Source organism: Phyllopteryx taeniolatus, chromosome 9 (genome assembly GCF_024500385.1).
Source record: "Phyllopteryx taeniolatus isolate TA_2022b chromosome 9, UOR_Ptae_1.2, whole genome shotgun sequence".
In the NCBI taxonomy this organism is placed as follows: Eukaryota; Metazoa; Chordata; class Actinopteri; order Syngnathiformes; family Syngnathidae; genus Phyllopteryx; species Phyllopteryx taeniolatus.
In genome coordinates, this window is record NC_084510.1 from 1,115,991 (window position 1) to 1,138,011 (window position 22,021).

Here is a 22,021-nt window from a genome sequence, read left to right on the forward strand (position 1 = left end):
TCAACTTATGGGCAATATTTATTCAATTGTAATATAGCTCATTTTATGATGAAAGTTGGATCCGATGAATCCGATAAATCGGTTTTCTCCGATGTCATGTAAACATACTGCACATGTGCCAGCAGGTCAATGATAAGCGCTCTCTCTCAACCCCCACCCCCTTCCGTCGACCCTCCCCCCTCTCCACATAAGGTGTCCCTTCCCCTCAGAACGTCAAGCGCGTCTCGAAGCTGTGCGGGAAATCTTCCTGGCGGCCTACAGCTCTACTGTGGGTCTAAAGTCTGGAGCGTCCAGTCCCTCTGGGGCAATCACAGGCCTGCTTGAGCAGTTCGCCCGAGGTGTCGGCCTTCGAAGTACCAACACCCTTGTCTAAGCCCCTTTTAATGTGATTGCTGAGACCTCTGCTTCATCAGATCCATCCATCAAATAATTTGTGGACGCCAACAAAGTGCCAAACATTCCTTCGTACAGGGGTTTTCTACTCTTAGTGAATCTGCGTCGGTGTTTTTCCAAACTTTACATGTGTATATGAGTCTCAAACTGATCCTTTATGGTTTAATCTATTTTTGTTTTCTGTCACTGCATCACAAGAGCAAAGTGAGAGAAGGCTTGGAGCGTGGGGTTGCTTGTTGCCTTCTCTAACTTAAAGTGAGGGTGACGTGATCTAGACAAAGGCAGCACTGCTTGTCACTCTTCAGGTTACAGTGTATTTGATTGAGTCACTACCTAAATACAGTCAAAAGTTCAGATACACTTTCACGTGCTATTGAATGAGAAAGTGTTTTGACTGGTGCAGTACAGTTGAAACCAGAAGTTTACATACACTAGATAAAAACTTTTTTTCCCTCACTGTGACATGAAATCAGACTAAACATTTCCTGTTGTAGGTCAATTAGGATTACCAAAATTTAATGAGGATTTTTTTACACAAATTTTCATTACTTTCTTTAAAGTCAGAAGTTAACCTAAATTGAATTCGTATTTGATACCATTGCCTTTAAACTGTCTGACTTTGAAACTTTTTGGATATCCTTCCACAAGCTTCTCACAATAGTTGTCAGATATTTTGGCCCATTCCTCCTGACAGAACTGGTGTACCTGAGCCAAGTTTGTAGTCCACCTTGCTCGCACATGCCTTTTCAGGTCTGCCCATAAATTTTCAATAGACTTGAGATCACGGCGTAGCGATGGCCACTCCAAATCATGGACTTTATCCTTAATCCACTTTGTAAGCAGTTCAGCAGTATCCTTCGGGTCATTGTCCATTTGGAAGACCCATTTGCGCCCAAGCTTTAACTTTCTGGCCGATGTCTATAGCTGTTGCTCCAGTGTTTCCACTAAATGTTCTTTTTTTCACGATGCCATCTGTTTTGTGAAGTGCACCGGTCCCTCCTGCAGAAAAAAGCCACAATTGCCCCCGCTGAATTTCAAAGTTGGGATGGTGTTCTCACGCGTGCACAGACAGAAATATTGTTAACTCTGGAAACATGCATTTAATTGCATTTCAATACAAAACAGTAGAAAAACTAATAGAAAATATTCCCAGCTAAAATTAAACAGAACCTAAAGCTAAAATGCCATTTCAGGACACATTTTTAGAACAGTATGGCCTTTAAATGGTTTCTGCATGGCAGTTGAAAAGTTAGATTAACTTTGGTGGTATGAAAACTCCTTTTTGCACAATTTGCACAAAACCACGCTGACCAAGGCTTTAGTCTGATAAAACATGCACGATAGGTTAATTGAAGACTCTAAATCGTCCGTAGGTGTGAATGTGAGTGCGAATGGTGGTTTGTTTCTATGTGCCCTGGGATTGGCTGGCGACCAGTCAGGGTGTAGCCCGCCTCTCTCCCATAGTCAGCTGGGATAGGCTCCACCACGCCCGCGAAATTGTTCGTCGGTGCGAATGGGAGTGCGAATGGTTGGTTGGTTTTATGTGTCCTGCGATTGGCTGGCGACCAGTTCAGGGTGTACTCTGCCTCTCGCCCAGAGTCGGCTGGGATAGGCTTCAGTACACCCGTGACCCTAGTCAGAATAAGCAGTATGGAAAATGGATGGATGGATGGATGGATTTCTTGTCAGTGAGAGAGAAAAAAAAAGCATATAGTGTATGTAAACTTCTGGTTTCAACTGCATATGTTTAAAGTCGACGATGTTTGTGCGTTCCAAGTTAAGATGAGACATTGGAAATACAGCTATATGGATCACAGCGGTGTCTATATGATTTTATTGAGTTAATTGTGAGGCAGGAATGACCTCAGCACATTTGAAAGACTATATAAATTAATTCCAGAGGGTGCTTTTTTGACATCAGGATACCTTAAGATTTTGGTATCTTTTGTTCAGTTGAGTCTTCCTTTGAAGGTATTGAATCCTGTATCCGATGACACTTTGTTTCAGCTGTGGTTGTTTGGAAGTACTCGATAAATAAAATTGAGTTGAGCTAAGATTACACACGCATCACAGCACATCCACTGTTATACTATAAGGAAAGTAGCTACTGTAATATCCCGTGTATAATGCGCACCCATGTATAACACGCACCCCCAAAGTTGACCTCAAAATTCTGGAAAACCCTTCTACCAATGTACAATCCATTTTTACAATGCATGATATTGCTTCTACCCATATGATCAAAACATAAAATATTTGTATTTTGTTAGTTTTTTCCCAAATAATTATTCTGAAGTTAAGCACTTTATTTGAACACATACTTCATTTTTATTTACTTGCTCTTATTTTGAAATTCACAGCCCTACTTTTATTTAGTAAATGAGAAAACACACAGTTGTGCACATATGCTAGATTACCCGGGCACAATTTGTACGATGTGTACAATTCTTTAACGAAAACATGAAGGACCAGGTGAAACACATTCAATGTTATTTTAACGGGATTCAAATTAAACTGTCAAGCATTTCAGAAAAGCATTATGATTGAACAGAACATAACCATAAACAAATTGATGGTTGTTGTTCAGTCAAAAGTCGTATTTGAAAAAACAATATTTCACAAATTCTGCCTGGGTATGTAAACTTATGAGCACAACTGTAGATATATGCAGTCATATGTACCCCTGTCATATTGGAATGAAAGTGTAGGCTACACCTTTTTCATAGCCTCTAGGTGGTGGTGGCATATTAGAATGAAAGTGCACACCTTTCTCATAACCTCTAGGTGGCATATTGGAATGAAAATGTACAGCTTTTTCATAACCTCTAGATGGCGGCATACATTTATAAAACATGAAAGTTTTTTTCCCATTTTCCCCTATACCTGTGTATAATGCGCACTATTGACTTTTGACAATTTTGGGGGGATGCGCGTTATACATGAGAAATTACAGTAACTCAAACTGTTTCAAGCATTTTCTTTTTCTTAGGAAGGGCTACAATTTGATGGTGGTAGAGCGCTGATTTCCATTGAATTTGGCGACAAGATGTTTACTTGGGCTGCCAGCTCAGATTCAGAAACCTTTGCTCTTTACTGTATGCAAGCATTTCTACTAGTAGAGAGATTAATTTGCCATTTGTGTGATATTTGTTGTTATACAATCAAAACCAGCAAACAATCTTGACTCATCCTCCCATCCACACATGCTTTTCAAGATTTATGTGTGCTTTCCTTCTTTAGACTTGATGACTTCACTTTCAGGTCTAAATTGCAACTTTTGAGATAATTCTGTTGAAGTTTTATTCAAACAAGCCACCAGTTTTTATGGCTCAGGATCTTTTTTGTGCATTTTTGTTAATCTCCATTAATGCCCATAAGACCTCAATTTATTTGCTGTTGTTTTTTTCTACAACCCCAATTCAAATGAAGTTGGGACGTTGTGTTAAACATAAATAAAAACAGAATACAATGATTTGCAAATCATGTTCGACCTATATTTAATTGAATACACTACAAAGACAAGATATTTAATGTTCAAACTGATAAACTTGATTGTTTTGAGCAAATAATCATTAAAATAGAATTTTATGGCTGCAACACGTCCAAAAAAGCTGGGATAGTGTCAACAGCTTCAGCTGTTCAACAGTCCGGGGTCTCCTTTGTCGTAATTTACGCTTCATAATGTGCCACGCATTTTCAATGGGAGACAGGTCTGGACTGCAGGCAGGCCAGTCTAGTACCCGCACTCTTTTACTATGAAGCCACGCTGTTGTAACACGTGCAGAATGTAGTTTGGCATTGTCTTGCTGAAATAAGCAGGGGCGTCCGTGAAAAAGACGTTTCTTGGATGGCAGCATATGTTTCTCCAAAACCTGTATGTACCTTTCAGCATGAATGGTGCCTTCACAGATGTGTAAGTTACCCATGCCATTGGCACTAACACAACCCCGTACCATCACAGATGCTGGCTTTTGAACCTTGCGTCCATAACAGTCCGGATGGTTCTTTTCCTCTTTGGCCCGGAGGACACGACATCCACAATTTCCAAAAACAATTTGAAATGTGGACTCGTCGGACCACAGAACACTTTCCCACTTTGCATCGGTCCATCTTAGATGAGCTCGGACACAGAGAAGCCGGCGGCATTTCTGGGTGTTGTTGATAAATGGCTTTTGCTTTGCATAGTAGAGTTTTAGGTTGCACTTACAGCTGTAGCGCCGAATTGTATTTACTGACATTGGTTTTCTGAAGTGTTCCTGAGCCCATGCGGTGATATCCTTTACACATTGAGGTCAGTTTTAAGATGCAGTGCCGCCTGAGGGATCGAACGTCACGGGCATTCAGTGTTGGTTTTCGGCCTTGTCGCTTACATGCAGTGATTTCTCCAGATTCTCTGAACCTTTTGATGATATTATGGACCGTAGATGATGAAATCCCTAAATTCCTTGCAATTGTACATTGAGGAACATTGTCCTGTTTGACTATTTTCTCACGCACTTGTACACAAAGAGGTGAACCTCGCCCCATCTTTGCTTGTGAATGACTGAACAATTCGGGGAAGCTCCTTTTCTACCCAATCACGGCACCCACCTGTTCCCAATTAGCCTGTACACCTGTGGGATGTTCCAAACAGGTGTTTAATGAGCGTTCCTCAACTTTCTCAGTCTTTTTTGCCACCTGTCCCAGCTTTTTTGGAACGCGTTGCAGCCATAAAATTCTAAGTGAATGATTATTTGCTAAAAACAATCAAGTTGATCAGTTTGAACATTAAATATCTTGTCTTTGTAGTGTATTCAATTAAATATAGGTTGAACATGACTTGCAAATCATTGTATTCTCTCTTTATTTATGTTTAACACAACGTCCCAACTTCATTGAAATTGGGATTGTACATATTCATGTTTAGCTTTCAGTTCCAGGATCTTGAGAGACTGGCAGCTATTGAAGTTCACGTTTTAGCACAGTCTTTGGGTGTTATTTCCTTGAGCGATAACGGCACAACAGGAATCATCTTAAAAATGACACCATTTTTTAATATGAACTTTTACATTCAAATGAGAAGGTGCTGTTGTACTCATTTTTATGTGCCTACCAGCACTGCAAACCTGACTACTTTTGTGTATGCCATCCATCCATCCATCGTCTTTACACCGATAAATATTTAGCAGGAAAATTTGTGTTTATTTTGGCCACCATCTCCTTGTTAACAAAGATCATGGTCTTACTTTTTGCATTATTTGGGTATTATTACATTATTGGAGTCCTTCTCACCTCACCGCTGGACAAAATGTTTTTCATCCAATACTTAACACCTTTCACTTACAGTTGTGCTCACTATTATTGGCACGCCTTGATTTTTTTTTGCATAACCTGTATAATATCTTCAGAAATAAATGGAAATGTACCAAACTTATATCATCAGGATCTTTTAATTGGAGGTCCAAAGTAATTTAACAAAGAAAAATGATTTTTTTTCCCCAACTTCTATATTGTAATTGTAAGGAAAACAGTATTTGGTTGCACACCCTTTGGCAGCAATGACAGCTTGTATCAATCTTATAAGCTTTATTGCACTTCTCTGGTGGTATTTTCTCCCACTCTTTGCAATTTGTTCGAGCTCTTGAATATTTGCAGGATTCTTTTCGACATTTTGCTCCGAAACCTCTTGATCATTTTCTTATGACATGATACCTGTGGTACAGACAAGGCCTCCCAGTACCAGATTTAACAAAGCAGCCCCACAGCATGATGGATCCTCCACCATGGTTGACTGTTAGCAGGGTGTTCATTTCCTGAAAGGCTTTATTGCGCCATCTGTAAACATACTGTTCGTGTGCATTGTTAAAAAGCTCTATTTTTGTTTCATCTGTCCATAAAATATTGTTTATCATTTGCTCTTTTGTATTAAGTTTTTCTATAGAAAAATGTTGTTCCACTTTAGTCAACATACAGATATATGGGTAAATGTCTGCGCTTAGTCCTTTTTTCAAAATGTTATTGATGATTTAAAATTGAAGGCAATCCTTATTGACAGACTAAATGGTGGTGGCCCACTGAAATACACTTCTTGTATAACGGGGAAGACAAAAGTGCATAACAATAAAGAGATTAGTAGCTTCATAAAAAAAATTGTGCGTAGCACAATTAAGGTGTTGCCCGTCCAACAGGAATACAAATACAAGTGCATAAAGGATGCTAATTACTCATTGAATCTGTCACGACACAAAGATGCATTTGTGTTCGTTTTCACAGAAAAGGCATATTACGCCACAGGAGCTGAATCCTCTATATTCCAACATGCAATTAGCATCTTCAGAGAAATTTAGCAAATCATGAAAAGTTATTTTGGACATTTTGCTTTCAAAGTTTGCGAAATATTACTTTGGAGTTGTCCCCTTAGACATAAATACGAGCTTGTGACGGATCATCGGCAATCATTCGAATGGTCGTATCAGTAGCATGGATTGACTTTCCCAAAGAATCTTGACCGTTATTGAGCAAATCGTCCCGACATATCGTATCGCGGTGGCAAGCGGCACCGGCGGGCCTGCGCCAAATGCGAGCGTCGCCTTCATCTCGCTTGGGCGGGTCTCTTGTGCTGTCGGCGCTACAGGGATACCAAGATGGAAATGCAGGGGCTTCCAGCTGCCCGAAACGCTCACTCGCAACATGGCGCCTTGTCAGCATGTCGGCTCTCTTCCGAGGGAAAGAAAGCGGACCTCCAATTGGGGGACGAGAACAGCACACCGGGGACATGTCCGCAAAACGGTAGCGAGGCGGACAAAAACGAGCGACACAACGGGACACTTCGTAACGTGAGCTCTGAGCGAGACGACGAGAAGCGCGACATCTTGAGCACGTCGAGCTTTGTTCGTTGCGGTCGGAGCCCGGATTCGAAATTGCAAATGGCGCCGATTCCAGCCGAAGGGGAAGAGGAACCGACGCCTCGGCCGACGTTACCGTTTCCAGGTTCACGGCACCCGCGTGGGGACGGGCCAGATCGACTTCCATCACGGGAGGGCGACAGCAACGCTCAGGAGCTGCTTGTAGTCTTCAATGTATTTGAGGATGACCGAAATTGGGATCGAGTGGGCTCCTCGGCCAAAGTGAAAACGTCCCGTGAGCCCATGGAGGTCGGAAACGCCGCTAACGCTCACCTCGGCCGGCCCGAACACCGCCCGGATCCGCCGGATTTTGTCGGCAAGGTCTGTACCGAACAGCGCGACTGCTACCGCACCGTCGAAGATGTTGTTTTGACGAACAAATATGGCGAGAAGCTATGCGGCCAGATATGTACCGAAAACGGCGACGGGAAGGCGTTGCGCGAGCTTTCGTTCCAGGCACGCAACGACGAGCTCCTACCGACAAATTCCGACATTGCGGAAACTATGGAGGCCTCGCAGTTGATTCTGGAATCTGCCGGATTCGATGACGCCGCCAACTCGAGCGGTCTTTCCTCGGCCACGGACGCGAACCAAAGCTTTTCTGGGACCATTATGATAAACAATCAAACCATCATCGTGACCATAGAGAACGGGACACTGACTCTGGCGGCCCCATCGGACGGATGTGTTCGCAAAGACGACGATCTGCTCACTTTAAAGGAGCATTTGGGAGTCAAAGATAACCGAGACATCGTTCTTCTCAACTACGACGGCGGCACGAAAGCAATTGGGAAGATCAGCACGTTGGCCGTTTCCAGTCACCAGGAAGAGGTCCGGCCAGGGGCGTCCGTACGGGACTCTGAGCAGCCCCCGATGGACAACGCATCTTTTCCCACCCCGAGTACCTCCCTCACCCACTCCTGTGCCATTATCAAGAAGGAGGCAGGCCAAATAACAGAGGTGGATTTGCTTACCTCACCGCCGCAACCTACACTAGCAAACAAACGCTCTAAATGCGGACCGCTCTTCCGGACCAACAAGCTGATAGCGCTTTCTTTTGCTTGCCCGAAAGCAGGCTGCTCCTGCGCGTTTGACACGCGGCAAAAACTGAAGGTTCACCTCCTGAACCACGCCGAAGACCCGCGCCCCTACCGATGCACAGTGGAAGGCTGCGGCTGGGCTTTTGCCACGTCCTACAAACTAAAGCGCCACCTTCAGTCCCACAACAAGCAACGGCCGCATACCTGTCATTTTGCAGGCTGCGGCCGATGCTTCACCACAGTGTACAACCTCAAGGCTCATACCAAAGTCCACGAGCAAGACGACACCTTCGTTTGCGAGATCTGCAATGAGAGGTTCCGCAGCGCAACGCGACTTGGCAATCACCAAAGAGTCCACTTTGAGCCGCAGAGGCCCCACAAGTGCGAGTTCCCAGGTAACACGTTTGCGCCGCCTAACTGTACGCTATGGAGCGCTGGCTTCTTCAGAGATGCGATTGTTGTTGGAGTTACCAAAATTGAATAGGGTGAACTTTTCGGGGGTACCGTGTACACTCTTCGATTGAACCCATCCAAGTAGGCCTACTGGCCTTCGTGCTAGGTTTGTCTCGTTGAGTGTTGCACGGGGATGAGGAGAAACTGTCCTCTTGGTTTTGCTCTGATGTCCAGAAGTTGACTTTCACTATGACAACGCTCGACGGCTGACAAATGCATTTTATGCTTCGCCACCGAGAAAAGGTCCTTATCCTGAACGGGTGTTATTGGAGGTCTCCACCAACTTGCCGACCCCCCGAGTTTGGGAAAGCGTGCTCTACGTCATTCATAGCATCATTCGCTATGTGTCGTTTGTCAAGGGACTTGTATGATGCCGGACATTTACTCGTTGGTTTGTTTTCAGGCTGTGAGAAAACTTTCATCACCTTCAGTGCCCTCTACTCGCACAACCGCACCCACTTCCGAGAAACGGGCCATTTCACCTGCACCTACCCGGGATGCGCCAAGATGTATGACAAGGCCTGTCGCCTCAAGATCCATATGCGAAGTCACACCGGTAAGCTGATTCTCAGTAAGAGTTAAAACATTGCTGATGGGCTTTAATTTGTAATTTACATTACAATGCCAATGTTTAATATATTCTTCAAGTTAATTGTTCTTAAAAATGATTTACTTGAATTATTACGCTCTAATACCGCTATATCAGTGGCATAAAAAACATCGATACTATCGTTTGTTGTGATCATTTTTGGGTAAATATATCATCCTTAAAAAAAAATTATGAAAAAACTAAACGCATAATATATTGAGCGAGAGAGCCATGGATAACAAAAATATTGTACAAACAGTTTAAAAAAAATAGAGTAACAACTATAATAAAAATCTGCGATATAGCGGGACGGCGAAGCATATACCGCGTTATAGTGTAGGATTACTGTATCTGTAATCCGTGCTAAATTGCTGGGACTCATTGTTTCCATGACGTGCATCCTGAGACTCGCATAGCTTCAATTGTAAAATATAATCTAAAAATACTACTTACTTTTTGTCAAGGATGAAGAATATATCTTGTGTAATGTTGTATTAGCTGTCTATGTGTTGTTCCACCATATGCGTTCAAATATCCGTCAATTACATAGGACTTTATTTGCGCCCTTTTTTCATTTAAAATGATGATCCCATTCTTCCAACACTGCGTGCGTCGTCTGCAAGATGTGTCCCTGTGGAAAACGTGGAGTGTCGACGCAGAAATTTTGCATCGACCTAATTTTGGAGTCGACTTAGCCGAGTTAGTAGACTTATTTTTATTTTTTTCCCAATCCTACATTCTGTTGTGTTTTATTTCACATAGCATGTACAAAACGTGTTCCCTGCATCACCTATTTCAGTTATTTGGTTTTTTTTTTCCCGCTGTAAATTAGCCCTCAGTATACTGTAGCTCCCAAGAAAGTAAAAAGTGCAACTGATTGTGCCATTTGTTACTGCAGACTTCTGCACCGCGCTCTGTAGAAATAAGTTGGCGCGGTGGCACCGAGCCTGGGGGAAACGATGCGTAAAAGATGGAGACTGTCCAATGTTTGGGATCTCACTAACTTTAAAAAGGAGATAACAAAGAGCAATGTGTCCGCTGCAAAGCAGAACGGGCTTACACAACAGCACGTTGTCTACGATCGCTGACACAAGGTAACGTAATTGTCGTGATCGGATTTAATATAACTAACCATCGCTAGCTAGTTTTGAAATGCCCCCACAAGTGGTCAAGGATAGACACAGGTGCCGGTGCACGTTCAATCACGCTATTGAACAAATGGTAACACAATAAATGCATAATAAGCACGTTCATACACGAGCTGCAATGACCCCAACGACCCCCAGGGACTCAACGCGCAGACTGGCTAACCTGAGCTCACAACAGCCAGCGACACTCTAATTTGCTGATGCATAGGCCACTCACTAGACAAGGCCCCGCATTTTAAGGCCACACACTTTCAAAGTCACAGACTGTAGAACGTTGTGGATGGCAACCATAAGTGGACAAAAATAACTGCCCTTCACGTGCGTATTTTGTCTTGGTATTTGTTGTTTAATAATGCAAAATCCATTTGTGGCCGATGAATTGAAGCGATAATCGGTGGATTAATCAGTTCTAAAAATATTCAACAGTGCAGCCATCTGTCCAACGATGGATGGATGGGTTTGGGATTTGTTTAGTAGCATTTATTAATTTTATGAACTGTAAAACACGTATCAGATACTATGCCAAATTAACCTGGATAATTGCTGTTAACTTTTCAAATGCAAGTCTCATGAACATCCCATTTTTGCCTTTCCAGGTGAGAGGCCATTTGTTTGTGACTCAGAAGGGTGCGGCTGGTCCTTTACAAGCATGTCAAAATTGCTCCGTCACAAACGGTAAGTAAGCTTTCACTTTGAGTATCAAGAGTTATGCCCAGAGGTGCGCATACCGGTCATTATAAATGTGTGCCACATTAAAGGAAGATTGCTGGCTCTGCATGGCTAAAATTGACGCAATAATTCATTTTGGGACATGGTTGACGCAATGATTCTATGCTTCTTGATGATTGGAAGACAAGGTTTTTCTCAGGATATTTTCACATTGGCCTTTTCAGCTGTAGAAACAAACTAGGAGCAATTAGAGTGCATGTTTTGCACGTGTGAATAATGTTAGGGGTCGAGACCTGCCGCAAATAGCGAAAATCCAAGAGTAATTGACCTTGCCCCCAAAAAATGGTTCATAATAATTGCAGATAGATGCCACAAGATGGCAGCAAAGCACTACATGAAACTCATTTACTCACTTCAACATAGTTCCGTCCCTTTGTAGTGCCGTGGACATTTCGACCCAAGGTAATATATGGGAAAAATATATATATATATATTCTTAACCGCCTATCCTCACTAGTGTAGCGGGTGAATTGATATTTAATACTTTGTACAAAAGCCTTTCTTTGCAATGTCAGCTTCCTGTATGGAGAAACTAGTCACATGCATTGTTTGCATATATATACAACCCCAATTCCAATGAAGTTGGGACATTGTGTTAAACATAAATAAAAACAGAATACAATGATTTGCAAATCATGTTTGACCTATATTTAATTGAATACACTACAAAGACAAGATATTTAATGTTCAAACTGATAAGCTTTTTTGTTTTTAGCAAATAATCATTAACTTAGAATTTTATGGCTGCAACGCATTCCAAAAAAGCTGGGACAGGGTCATGTTTACCACTGTGTTACATCACCTTTTCTTTTAACAACATTCAATAAACGTTTGGGAACTGAGGACACTAATTGTTGAAGCTTTGGAGGTTGAATTCTTTCCCATTCTTGCTCGATGTACAGCTTCAGCTGTTCAACAGGTCTCCGTTGTCATATTTTACGCTTCATAATGCGCCACACATTTTCAAAGGGAGACAGGTCTGGACTACAGGCAGGCCAGTCTAGTACTGCACTATTTTACTACGAAGGCATACTGTTGTAACACGTGCAGAATGTGGTTTGGCATTGTCTTTCTGAAATAAGCAGGGGCGTCCATGAAAAAGACATTGCTTGGATGGCAGCATATGTTTCTCCAAAACCTGTATGTACCTTTCAGCATTAATGGTGCCTTCACAGATGTGTAAGTTACCCAGGCACTAACACAATCCATACCATCACAGATGCTGGCTTTTGAACTTCGCGTCCATAACAGTCCGGATGGTTCTTTTCCTCTTTGGCCCGGAGGACACAACGTCCACAATTTCCAAAAACTATTTGAAATGTGGACTCGTCGGACCACAGAACACTTTTCCACTTTGCATCAGTCCATCTTAGATGAGCTCTGGCCCAGAGAAGTCGGCGGCGTTTCTGGGTGTTGTTGATAAACGGCTTTTGCTTTGCATAGTAGAGTTTCAAGTTGCACTTACAGATGTAGCGCCAAACTGTATTTACTGGCATTGGTTTTCTGAAGTGTTCCTGAGCCCATGCGGTGATATCCTTTACACATTGATGTCGGTTTTTGATACAGTGCCGCCTGAGGGACCAAAGCTCACGGGCATTCAATGTTGGTTTTCGGCCTTGCCGCTTACATGCAGTGATTTCTCCAGATTCTCTGAACCTTTTGATGATATTATGGACCGTAGATGATGAAATCCCTAAATCCCTTGCAATTGTACGTTGAGGAACATTGTCCTTAAAGAGGTGAACCTCGCCCCATCTTTGTTTGTGAATGACTGAGCAATTCAGGAAAGCAATCATGGCACCAACCTGTTCCCAATGAGCCTGTCCACCTGTGTTATGTTCCAAACAGGTGTTTGATGAGCATTCCTCAACTTTCTCAGTCTTTTTTGCCACCTGTCCCAGCTTTTTTGGAACGTGTTGCAGCCATCAAATTCTAAGTGAATGATTATTTGCTGAAAACAATAAAGTTGATCAGTTTGAACATTAAATATCTTCTCTTTGTAGTGTATTCAATTAAATATAGGTTTGTTCAGCAACTCATTGTATTCTGTTTTTATTTGTTGAACACAACATCCCAAATTCATTGGAATTGGGGTTGCATGTATATGTATGTGTATACGTATATTTATACTTTATGCATTCTTTACAATAATATTAAATATATTTGTAGGAATAAAACCTCTTACATTTAAGGGGGGGGAAACTTAGGCCTCCTACACTCGTGCATTTCAATGTTGGTCATCATGGTGGTACTTGGAGCGCAAAATATCTTTTGGATGGTCCAAGTCACACACTGCATTCCTCTTTTTTCTGTTTAACAGAAAACATGATGATGATCGCCGCTTCATCTGCACTGAGGAAGGTTGCGGGAAATCCTTTACCCGAGCAGAGCACCTCAAAGGTCACAGCATCACTCATCTAGGCACCAAGCCCTTTCAGTGCCATGCTGAAGGTAGATTCTTCAACTGTTATAATTTGATTGTAATCTATATTGTACAGATTCGATTAGAAAATAACATAATTATTGTTTGTAATGAAACTTGTATAACTCGTGCTTGTGAGTTTCTAACATAAGTTCCAGTACCACCTCTGTTTATTGTGGAGGATAGAAACCCCATCGCTGTCGTCATAGGCTGTTTCGTACTCCTTGAACTTTGGCGGCATGATCCATTCCACACATCCACCACCCACACGCAGATGTAATTTCTGAATCTTACTCCGCGGCGGACTACTATGCGAGCGCATTGGCCTGGGGTTCTGCCTGTGCGCTCAGGACCTGCTTTGGAAAAGTCACAGGCGTTGACGAGACCAGAAAAAAAACACTTCCGCCGCTTCTGCTGTTAAGAACTAACGGTACTTTTACTCCGTTACAATGATCTAAATGTCGCTCGCTACTTTTATTTATCAATTATTGCTTATTTAACAACTATTTCGTGTGCGAGACTGCGACTTCGACTTTGTATTTTCGCGTCGAGGTGCTGCGGGTCGTGGCCGTGGTTGTGCTCCCAGAGGAACCGCGAAGCACATCGGCGACAAGAGTTGATCCGCTAATACAGGTTGTATTAATTAGGAAGCACGCTTACAATTACCTAATTAGTTTACGGATGTTAATGTTGAATGTATTAAGCGACGGAACGATGTTAGGTATTATGTCACAACACAGAATGAACTAACTTCAAATTCAGAAAAGCCCAATAAAAACTGGAAAATATTGTAGTGTATTTTCACGACCATAAGGCGCACCGTATTATTGGGCGCAGGCATGGTAAAACATACGCTCGCTTAAAACATACGCTAGCGTGCATGCACGCTAAAACAATGTTTTTAAAAAGGCAGCGGGAGCAAATCTGAGTTCGGTTGTACTTTATTGAAGTATTTAACAATGTACTCTCGTTATTTTTTGATCAATCCTCATCCACAAATCCATCCAAGTCCTCATCTTCTGTATCCGAAATGAACAGCTGGGCAAGTTCTCCATCAAACACGGCAGGGTTCCCTCTCGTCATTGTCGGAGTCAAGTCACGTTGCCGTGCGGCTCCTCAGAAATCATGCCGGCTTTTACGAAAGCTCGAACAACACTGCAAGCAGACACGTTACCACCTCGCCTTGTTTCCGCGGAAACTCAGCTTCGTCTTCTTGACTTGGCAAAGCCCGTTTTCCTGCTTCCTCCACTTGCGAACCATGGATTCGTTGATCTTGAATTCTCTCGCGGCTGCTCGATTCCCATGTTCCTCCGCGTAACTGATAGCTTGCAGTTTAAACTGTCATAGGTGCCATTTTCGGGGGTCCTTAGCCAAACCGATGTTGTTTTGCACAATGCAAATACCGGCGCTATATACCTACTGGGGGCGTGCCTTTAGCTTCCTCTGTCACGCGCACCCTTCCCCCTTTAACGTCTGCATGCTGTCCTCAGTGACGTCCGCCTTTCCTTTATATAAGCAGCGTGTCGGCAGAAAATGCTCCCAGTCAGTTAAGCGGAGCGCTCATCGAAGCCACACATTTACAGATTTGTGCTGTATTATAAGGCGCCCCGTCCATTTTGGAGAAAATGTAAGACTTTTAAGTGTGCCTTATGGTCGTGAAAATACGGTACTTAATATTTTCCTGGCGGATGCATTTGGGATTTGCCTTTGAAGTTGGTAATAGTGAAAAATGAAGTGAAATTTTAGTCACTTATTTTCCAGATTGAGAGTGCTTAAAGAGGAGGATGCTATTCATGTGGCACAGCTTAAGGTGCAGGTGGAGATGGGCCTGGCTCAAGTTGGAGGCCAGAACAAAAAAATAAAAAAGCAAAGAAATGACGAAATATTTAATTTTCATCTTAAATTTGTACATCAACATGTACTTGAGCGGTGTAAATAAAGGTTTTTCTGTGTGAAGAGAACTTACTTATTTTTCATTATTGTACTCTTCAGTCTTCCAGATTGCTTAATTTATTTTAACATAATAGAAAAAAATCTCCGCGGGGGCCCGGGGGATCCCCCCCCCAGACCCACCTACAATCTTTTTTTTTTTTTGTCACCTTTTTCATGCCTTTGGTGTTTGCATGTCTGAATTATTCGGCATTTTATTTTCTTTAGGCAGAATTGTCCAAAACAGAGATTAAATTGACTCTGAAAAGTAATAAAATATATATCAAAAGTGTCTCAGAGGGATGCAGCACTCATGAAATATCTAAGGTTTAGGCCGTGATCACAGATTCAGCAAACATTTTGTTTTGAATAGTCAACAGGGTCGCACGAAATATGTTGGGAGAAAAAGATGCAAATTAACTGCCAAGGATTTGAGAAGAATCAAGCATGAAGCTACCAGGAACCTATTATCTTAAGTTCTGTCATATTTCAGAAGTGCAACCTACCTGGAATACCTCGAAGATGTTCGTTGTTCAGAGACATGACCAAGGTTAGGAAAGCTGAAACAAGACTACCACTGAACAAGACACATAAGATCAGGTGTCTAGACTGGGCCAAGAAAAGTCTGCAGACAGATTTCTCAAATATTTTATTGACTGATGAAATGAGAGTGACTCTTGATAGACCAGCCCGTGGCTGGATCACCAACGGGTATAGAGCTCCACTTCAACTGAGAACCCAGCAAAGTGGAGGTGGGATACTGGTTTCGGCTGGCATTATTAAAGATGAGCTGGTTGGACCTTTTCAGGTTGAAGTTGGGCTCGACACGAACTGTCAGTTTGTAGAAGACACTGTCTTCAGGCAGTGGTACAGGAATGTGCAGGGCACGGCTCCATCACATGCATCCAAGTGGTTCCTTGAGATACGCGTTTATTTTGTTCCATGATCATGCTCTTATCTCAAAAAGTCGTATCTCAAAACTCATTTCCCCATTAAAATGAATGGAAATGCAATTAATCCGTTCCAGTCCCCCAAAAGACGGCAAGTGGCAGTATATTATAAATTATAGTCATTAAAACATCCATCCATTTTCTTTTCCGCTTATCCTCACTAAGTGGTCATCACCAGCTCATCCTCTATTTAATTAGGTTGTCTTTTGCCACACCAGCCAAGTAACAATGCTCCAGTCACTATATAGTCCAGTCTATAGTGGGTAACACTATATGAAAAAAATATATATATATAGAGAGAGAAATGTTAGAGTGAAAACTGCTGAATGTGTGTGTGTGTGTTGTAATGTTAGCTGATGATATAGTGAAATTGTCAAAATGACAAAAAGTTTTAAGTGTACAACTTTGGTCTTTTCTGTTCTTCAGGTTGTAATGCCAAATTTTCAGCTCGCAGCAGCCTCTACATCCACACCAAGAAACACAAGCAGGACGCAAGCACACTTAGGACTCGGTGTCCCGTGGCCGACTGCTCCAAGCACTTCTCATCCCGCAGCACTCTTAAGAGTCACATGCTCAAACAACACCATCTTAGCCCTGGTCAGTAAGCGTTATTGTCCTCAAAATTTTGTCCATGTAAATTATCAGTCATCCAGCTCATGATAATCTGCAAAATTTGAATTGAGACAATTGGAATGTGTTGTTTGTTGACAAAGAAGCCTTTTGGATTAAAGATGGCATATCTTTAATCCAAAAGGCTTCTTGAGTTCAAAATTTTGAAGTGAATTGGACTTGATGCACTTTTCTAGCTCTCCCTGGATTTTGTGTTCCTGTGTTAGTCAGGACTGCAAGAGGCTTTCCTTGCACATCGTGTCTTTAGCAGTTTTAACAAAGATGAATCCTCTTCTATTCTAGATGTTCTGAACCAGATGGAGACCACACCCACCCTGACCCCTAGCAGTGAGCTAATTAGCCCCACACAAGTAACAGTTTCCGGGCCAAGTATTCCTGGGAGTGAGCAGCTGACAAACTTGGACCTCAGCTCACTCTTCTCTGTGCCTGGACCCACCACATCTGCTGCTGGCACTGGTGTTGGGGTTCCTATTGGCGGGAGCAACTCAAACTCCAGTGGAACTTTCACTATGGACCTCTCCATGGTCAGCTCAGGCATCCTCACTATCGACCCGTCTACAGTTGGCACAGCACTTTGCACTTCTAGCAGCGCCACCTTCGCCAGGCCCGTGGACCCTCTCATACTGGCACAGAGTATTGAAATGGGTCCCCATCACAGTTTGGGTGGCACAGTGGGGGATGTTCTCCCCCCTCAGGGCACCCTCAATCTTGATGACGTGCAGAGTGTCACACCAGAGGCCTTGGGAGCGCTCGCGTCTCTCTCCATGCAGGGTACCTGTGCACTTCCAGACCCCGCACTGCAGCACCCGCTCAGCTCCTCCGGTGCTCTTGGCGTCGAACCCTCAGCCTCCTTGGCAGTTGCCCCTGTTTCACAACTGTTGCTCTCACCTACGAAGATGGCGGAGGTGGGTGGTCAGGGAGGGGGCAGAACTCTTCTTAGTTGTATCGCGGTTCTCACACATTTTGTTTTCCCTAGTCACAGCAGCATCTTAAGGTTGCAGAAAGACATAGAAATTAATGCAGTATCACACAGCAATTTCTTGGTGAGCTGCATATTTTTGGAATATGAAAATGTGTAATTATTAGGTTTTCTTCTCAAGTCATTTGTTGGGATGTGTATATTTAATCAATGTCCATAAAACTGTCTGGAGGTAGAAAATATTAGATTTGGGTTTAGATTCAGATGGTGCCACATGTGTGATTTTATTTTTTTGCAATCTATTTGTTAGCTATGTAAAGTTGAACCTCAGTTCACAAACTTAATTCATTGTGCTACTGTTCACGAACAGAAGCAATTTCCCCATTTCCAAATAAACGGAAACAGAGTAATTCCATTTCAGGTCCCGAACCAAGTTGTGCTTGCTTTGTTCTAATGGGCTTAGTTGCAAAGAAATCTCCAAGTAAATGAACCCTTTGTCGCCTTTGTCCTTGAGGCTACAGTAATTCCCCGCCATCTCACGCTTTGTGGTCCCGCTACATCGCAGTTTGTTTTTGGTGTTAGTCTTATTACAGTTGGTACTCTTTGTACAATGTTTTTGTGTTATCCATTGCTCTTACGATCACTTGCAGTGCTCAGTTTCTCTGAAGCCATACTGCGGCCTGATTTACAGCAAAAGAATCAAGACCCCTGAAATATGGGACCCGTGGAGCGAACAGTGTTTACGCTCTGCAAAAGAAAGCACAACTGAGCGTTTTGCGTGTTTGCGACCTGAAGTTCATGAACCTCAAACAATATTTGTTTGAAAATCTTGTTGGTAAACGGATTTGTTCGTGAACAGAGGCCTATTGTGAACTGAAGCTCCACTGTATATTGTACCCATTTGTTTACGTTTGGTGGGGGTCTGTGATTGCTAGCCAGTGCTCTTAGCCTTGAAAAATATAGCGGTTTGCCGTCACCCAAAAGAGCTTTGGTTTGCGAAAGGAAACTGTAGTGACCGAAATTATCTTTTGTGCCAGAATGGCGGCTCTGCAAGGACAGACTACAGAGCCATTCAGCTGGCCAAGAGGAAGAAGCAGATTTGCCCGTCAGTCTCTGGTAACACCAACACAGACCAGCATAGGCTGTTCTTTGAAGTACCCCGTGAAATACCCCTTTTTGAAATGACCTCAACTGACTTAATTGCCCACTAATTATTATGTCTTCTTTTAAATTCAGGGGCCTCTGGATCAAGTCAGAGAAAATCAAAAGGAGACAAATCGGCTCAATCGAGTGCCCGCTACGGTGATGGAGCTGCAGCTGCTTACGGGGGCCTGAGCTCTGTCACCGGGTCTCAATTTGTCCAAATTCAGCTACTACAGGTGAGATTACAGGACGTGAGTACAGGGGGATCCTGGGTGTAGGACCGTACAGACAGAATGTTTTGGGGTTACCCGCAATGAACTGGTTTGCTTGCATAAGAATACGTTGCCACGTAGCAGAAGAAGGCGTGCTCAGTTACTGCTGGACCTGTTTGTCATTGTTTAGATGTATGGTAGTACATATAAACAATACCAGTACTTCAAATGGTCATGCGTCAGTAGACAGGAAAACGTGCCCTGCCAGGTCAGCTCAAGTTAATCTGGTGGAGAAGGGAACATGTCAGCTGGCTCCTGGGAAGCAAGTTGGCATGACCAAATCAAGTTCATGCCCGACACTCCCGCGACCTGGTGCGCCCTACGTGCTCACACGGATGAACGTCTTTCGCGGGAGTTATGTTCCAAAAACGCTCTTTGCGTGTGACACAGCGGTGCCTGTTGGGCGCGCTCGATTTCCACGACGGGAGGAACAGAACTCTGTCGACGTGTAGCAGAGGATTTACAGGACAGCCCTTTTGAAAGAAAGTATTTAGTAAAATAATATGCGGTGTCACGCCCCTTGAATTTTTGGGTGGTTTGAAGTTCAAACTGTAGTCGCTTGTCATCGTGGTCTGTTTCTGACTTTGTTCAGGATGACCCAGCAAGTGAGGGTGATCTCGCCTTTCAGCTCAGCTCGCAGCCCTCCGCTTCTCATTCTCAGCTCACCGTTGACCTTCCTGTCAACATTTTGCAGGTATGTTGTTTTGCATTTATAGTCGCAGCATGCATATTAAATGTCCTGAATTCTCATGGTAAGTGATTTTTTTTTTTCAACTAGAAAAGGAATTTGAAAGCTTATGTGAAGTGTGGCAATTGACAACCATGTGATGCAGAGGGAGAGAAAAAAGATGTTTTCATTTCCCTTTGATGCAGAAGGCAAACCTAACCTTTTGACCTTTGCCCACAGGAAAGCATGGCAATCACAGAGGAAAACTGCGGCTCTGACAACTGTCAATTCACAGGGAGCACAATCAACCTTCAAGACCTGGAGTGACTGACGGCACACTTTCCTTCCATGCCACTGTATACTGTTTACATCAGAACATGCAGCCAACTTTGACCAATATTTTAGATGCAGTTAATCTGACTTGAGGAGAGTGTCGACTTGAAAAATATCATGATCCATCCATCCATTTTCTACCAGAGTAGGAAAGCTTGACCCTCAATCCCTTGACCTTTGTCTGAGAGGCGGGATTTGGTCGATACCATTGAGAATGCACCCGATGGAGAAGAGATGAAATGTGTTCCCTTGGTTTCTGTTAAAGACGGGGGCGTCCTGTAGTTTGCGATACTGAACTGAATTCAAGGCAGAGAACAAAGTCATTTGGGCATAGCGGTACAAGGTGCCCTGGCATGATGCCTCCTCGTCACATCGTGATATTGGTGAGAAGCGGCAATTAAAAAATGAGCTTTCGTACTTAAGTCATGGACTCGTATCATTTTTTGTTCAACCCAAGCCCATTCAAATGCGAAAATAGATTAAGATTTACGGTTACATGAATACCGCAAAATGCTACGTTGCTTTGCGTGTCGCCGTTTTCTGTTTACACTCTACTTGCCTTACAACTGACATGCATTTTCCAAATTTTCTGCCATTTCCATTGCTAATATGTGAACTTTTATAAGGCGACACGAAGTTCATATTTGAAAATGAATTGTGTAATCATTATGGATGTTGATTTATGAATGACTTGTATTAAGGTGTCTTGGGTGATTATTAAATGGCAGAGACAAACACAGACTTATAAAGTAATTAAAAGTACAGGTACCGTTTTTCCATATTTTTTTGTCATTTTTCAGAAACACACAGACCCAGCCAACGAAAAATCCAAAACATTTAAATAACCAAATTCAATTTAATGCCTATCTTTTTTTTTTTTTGATTAACCTGTATTTGTATGTACATTTCAATTGACATATCATATCCATTTTGTGAGCCGCTTCTCGTCACGCAGGTCGCGGGCGTGCTGGAGCCTATCCCCTCTATCATCGGGCAGGAGGCGGGGTACACCCTGAACGGGTCGCCAGCCAATCACAGGGCACATACAAACAAACAACCATTTGCACTCACATTCACACCTACGGGCAATTTAGAGTCTTCAATCAACCTACCATGCGTGTTTTTCGGATGTGGGAGGAAACCGGACTACCCGAAGAAAAGCCACGCAGGCACGGGGAGAACATGCAAAATCCAAACAGGGCAGGCCGGATTGGAACCCGGGTCCTCAGAACTGTGAGGCAGACGTGCCCACTGTGTAGCCCTTGTAGAGTGTGCAGTGATTTATAATGTAACACGTCTTGTTCAACATAAAATCCCCATTCTGCGTGAGTCTGGACCTGGTGTATTGCATATGAGCTTTCCTCCTCATTTTATGCTCAATGATTACTCCTAAAAATGTATCATCAACTCTTTCTAGGTTACCCCTGTCAATCATTACCTCTGGCATTCTTTCCAGATTTGTATTCATTTTAACAAACATCATATATTTAGTTTTTGGGATGTTTAATCTTTTATTTATG

At 42.9% G+C, this 22,021-nt stretch overlaps 2 protein-coding genes across 9 annotated transcripts in view; both read left to right on the forward strand.

The window, feature by feature from the left end:
* The window catches only part of mtmr14 (myotubularin related protein 14), a 58,022-nt gene extending 51,739 nt beyond the window's left edge, over positions 1–6,283 (forward strand). For all 8 annotated transcript variants that reach the window (XM_061783794.1, XM_061783795.1, XM_061783796.1 and 5 more), the window contains one exon: positions 193–6,283. In XM_061783794.1, coding sequence (XP_061639778.1) covers positions 193–373 — 181 coding nt within the window. In that variant the 3' untranslated portion in view covers positions 374–6,283. The remainder of the gene's footprint in view (positions 1–192) is intronic.
* Positions 6,284–6,740: 457 nt separating this feature from the next.
* On the forward strand, positions 6,741–21,282 carry si:dkey-156n14.3 (zinc finger protein ZXDC). The gene is made up of 10 exons (XM_061783789.1): positions 6,741–8,712; positions 9,174–9,326; positions 11,104–11,182; positions 13,557–13,687; positions 16,964–17,134; positions 17,450–18,072; positions 19,124–19,202; positions 19,323–19,465; positions 20,094–20,195; positions 20,409–21,282. The coding sequence occupies exons 1-10, from the start codon at positions 7,017–7,019 to the stop codon at positions 20,493–20,495; spliced, it is 3,264 nt and encodes a 1,087-aa protein (XP_061639773.1). The 5' UTR covers positions 6,741–7,016; the 3' UTR covers positions 20,496–21,282.
* The last annotated feature ends 739 nt before the right edge of the window (positions 21,283–22,021 follow it).

Excerpts from the sequence above, each read along its gene's own strand:
- si:dkey-156n14.3 (XM_061783789.1), top strand. The coding sequence starts at position 7,017 with ATGGAAATGCAGGGGCTTCCAGCTGCCCGAAACGCTCACTCGCAACAT. Across the intron at positions 17,135-17,449 it reads ACAACACCATCTTAGCCCTG|ATGTTCTGAACCAGATGGAG; the intron begins GTCAGTAAGCGT and ends CTTCTATTCTAG. Across the intron at positions 19,203-19,322 it reads GATTTGCCCGTCAGTCTCTG|GGGCCTCTGGATCAAGTCAG; the intron begins GTAACACCAACA and ends TTTTAAATTCAG.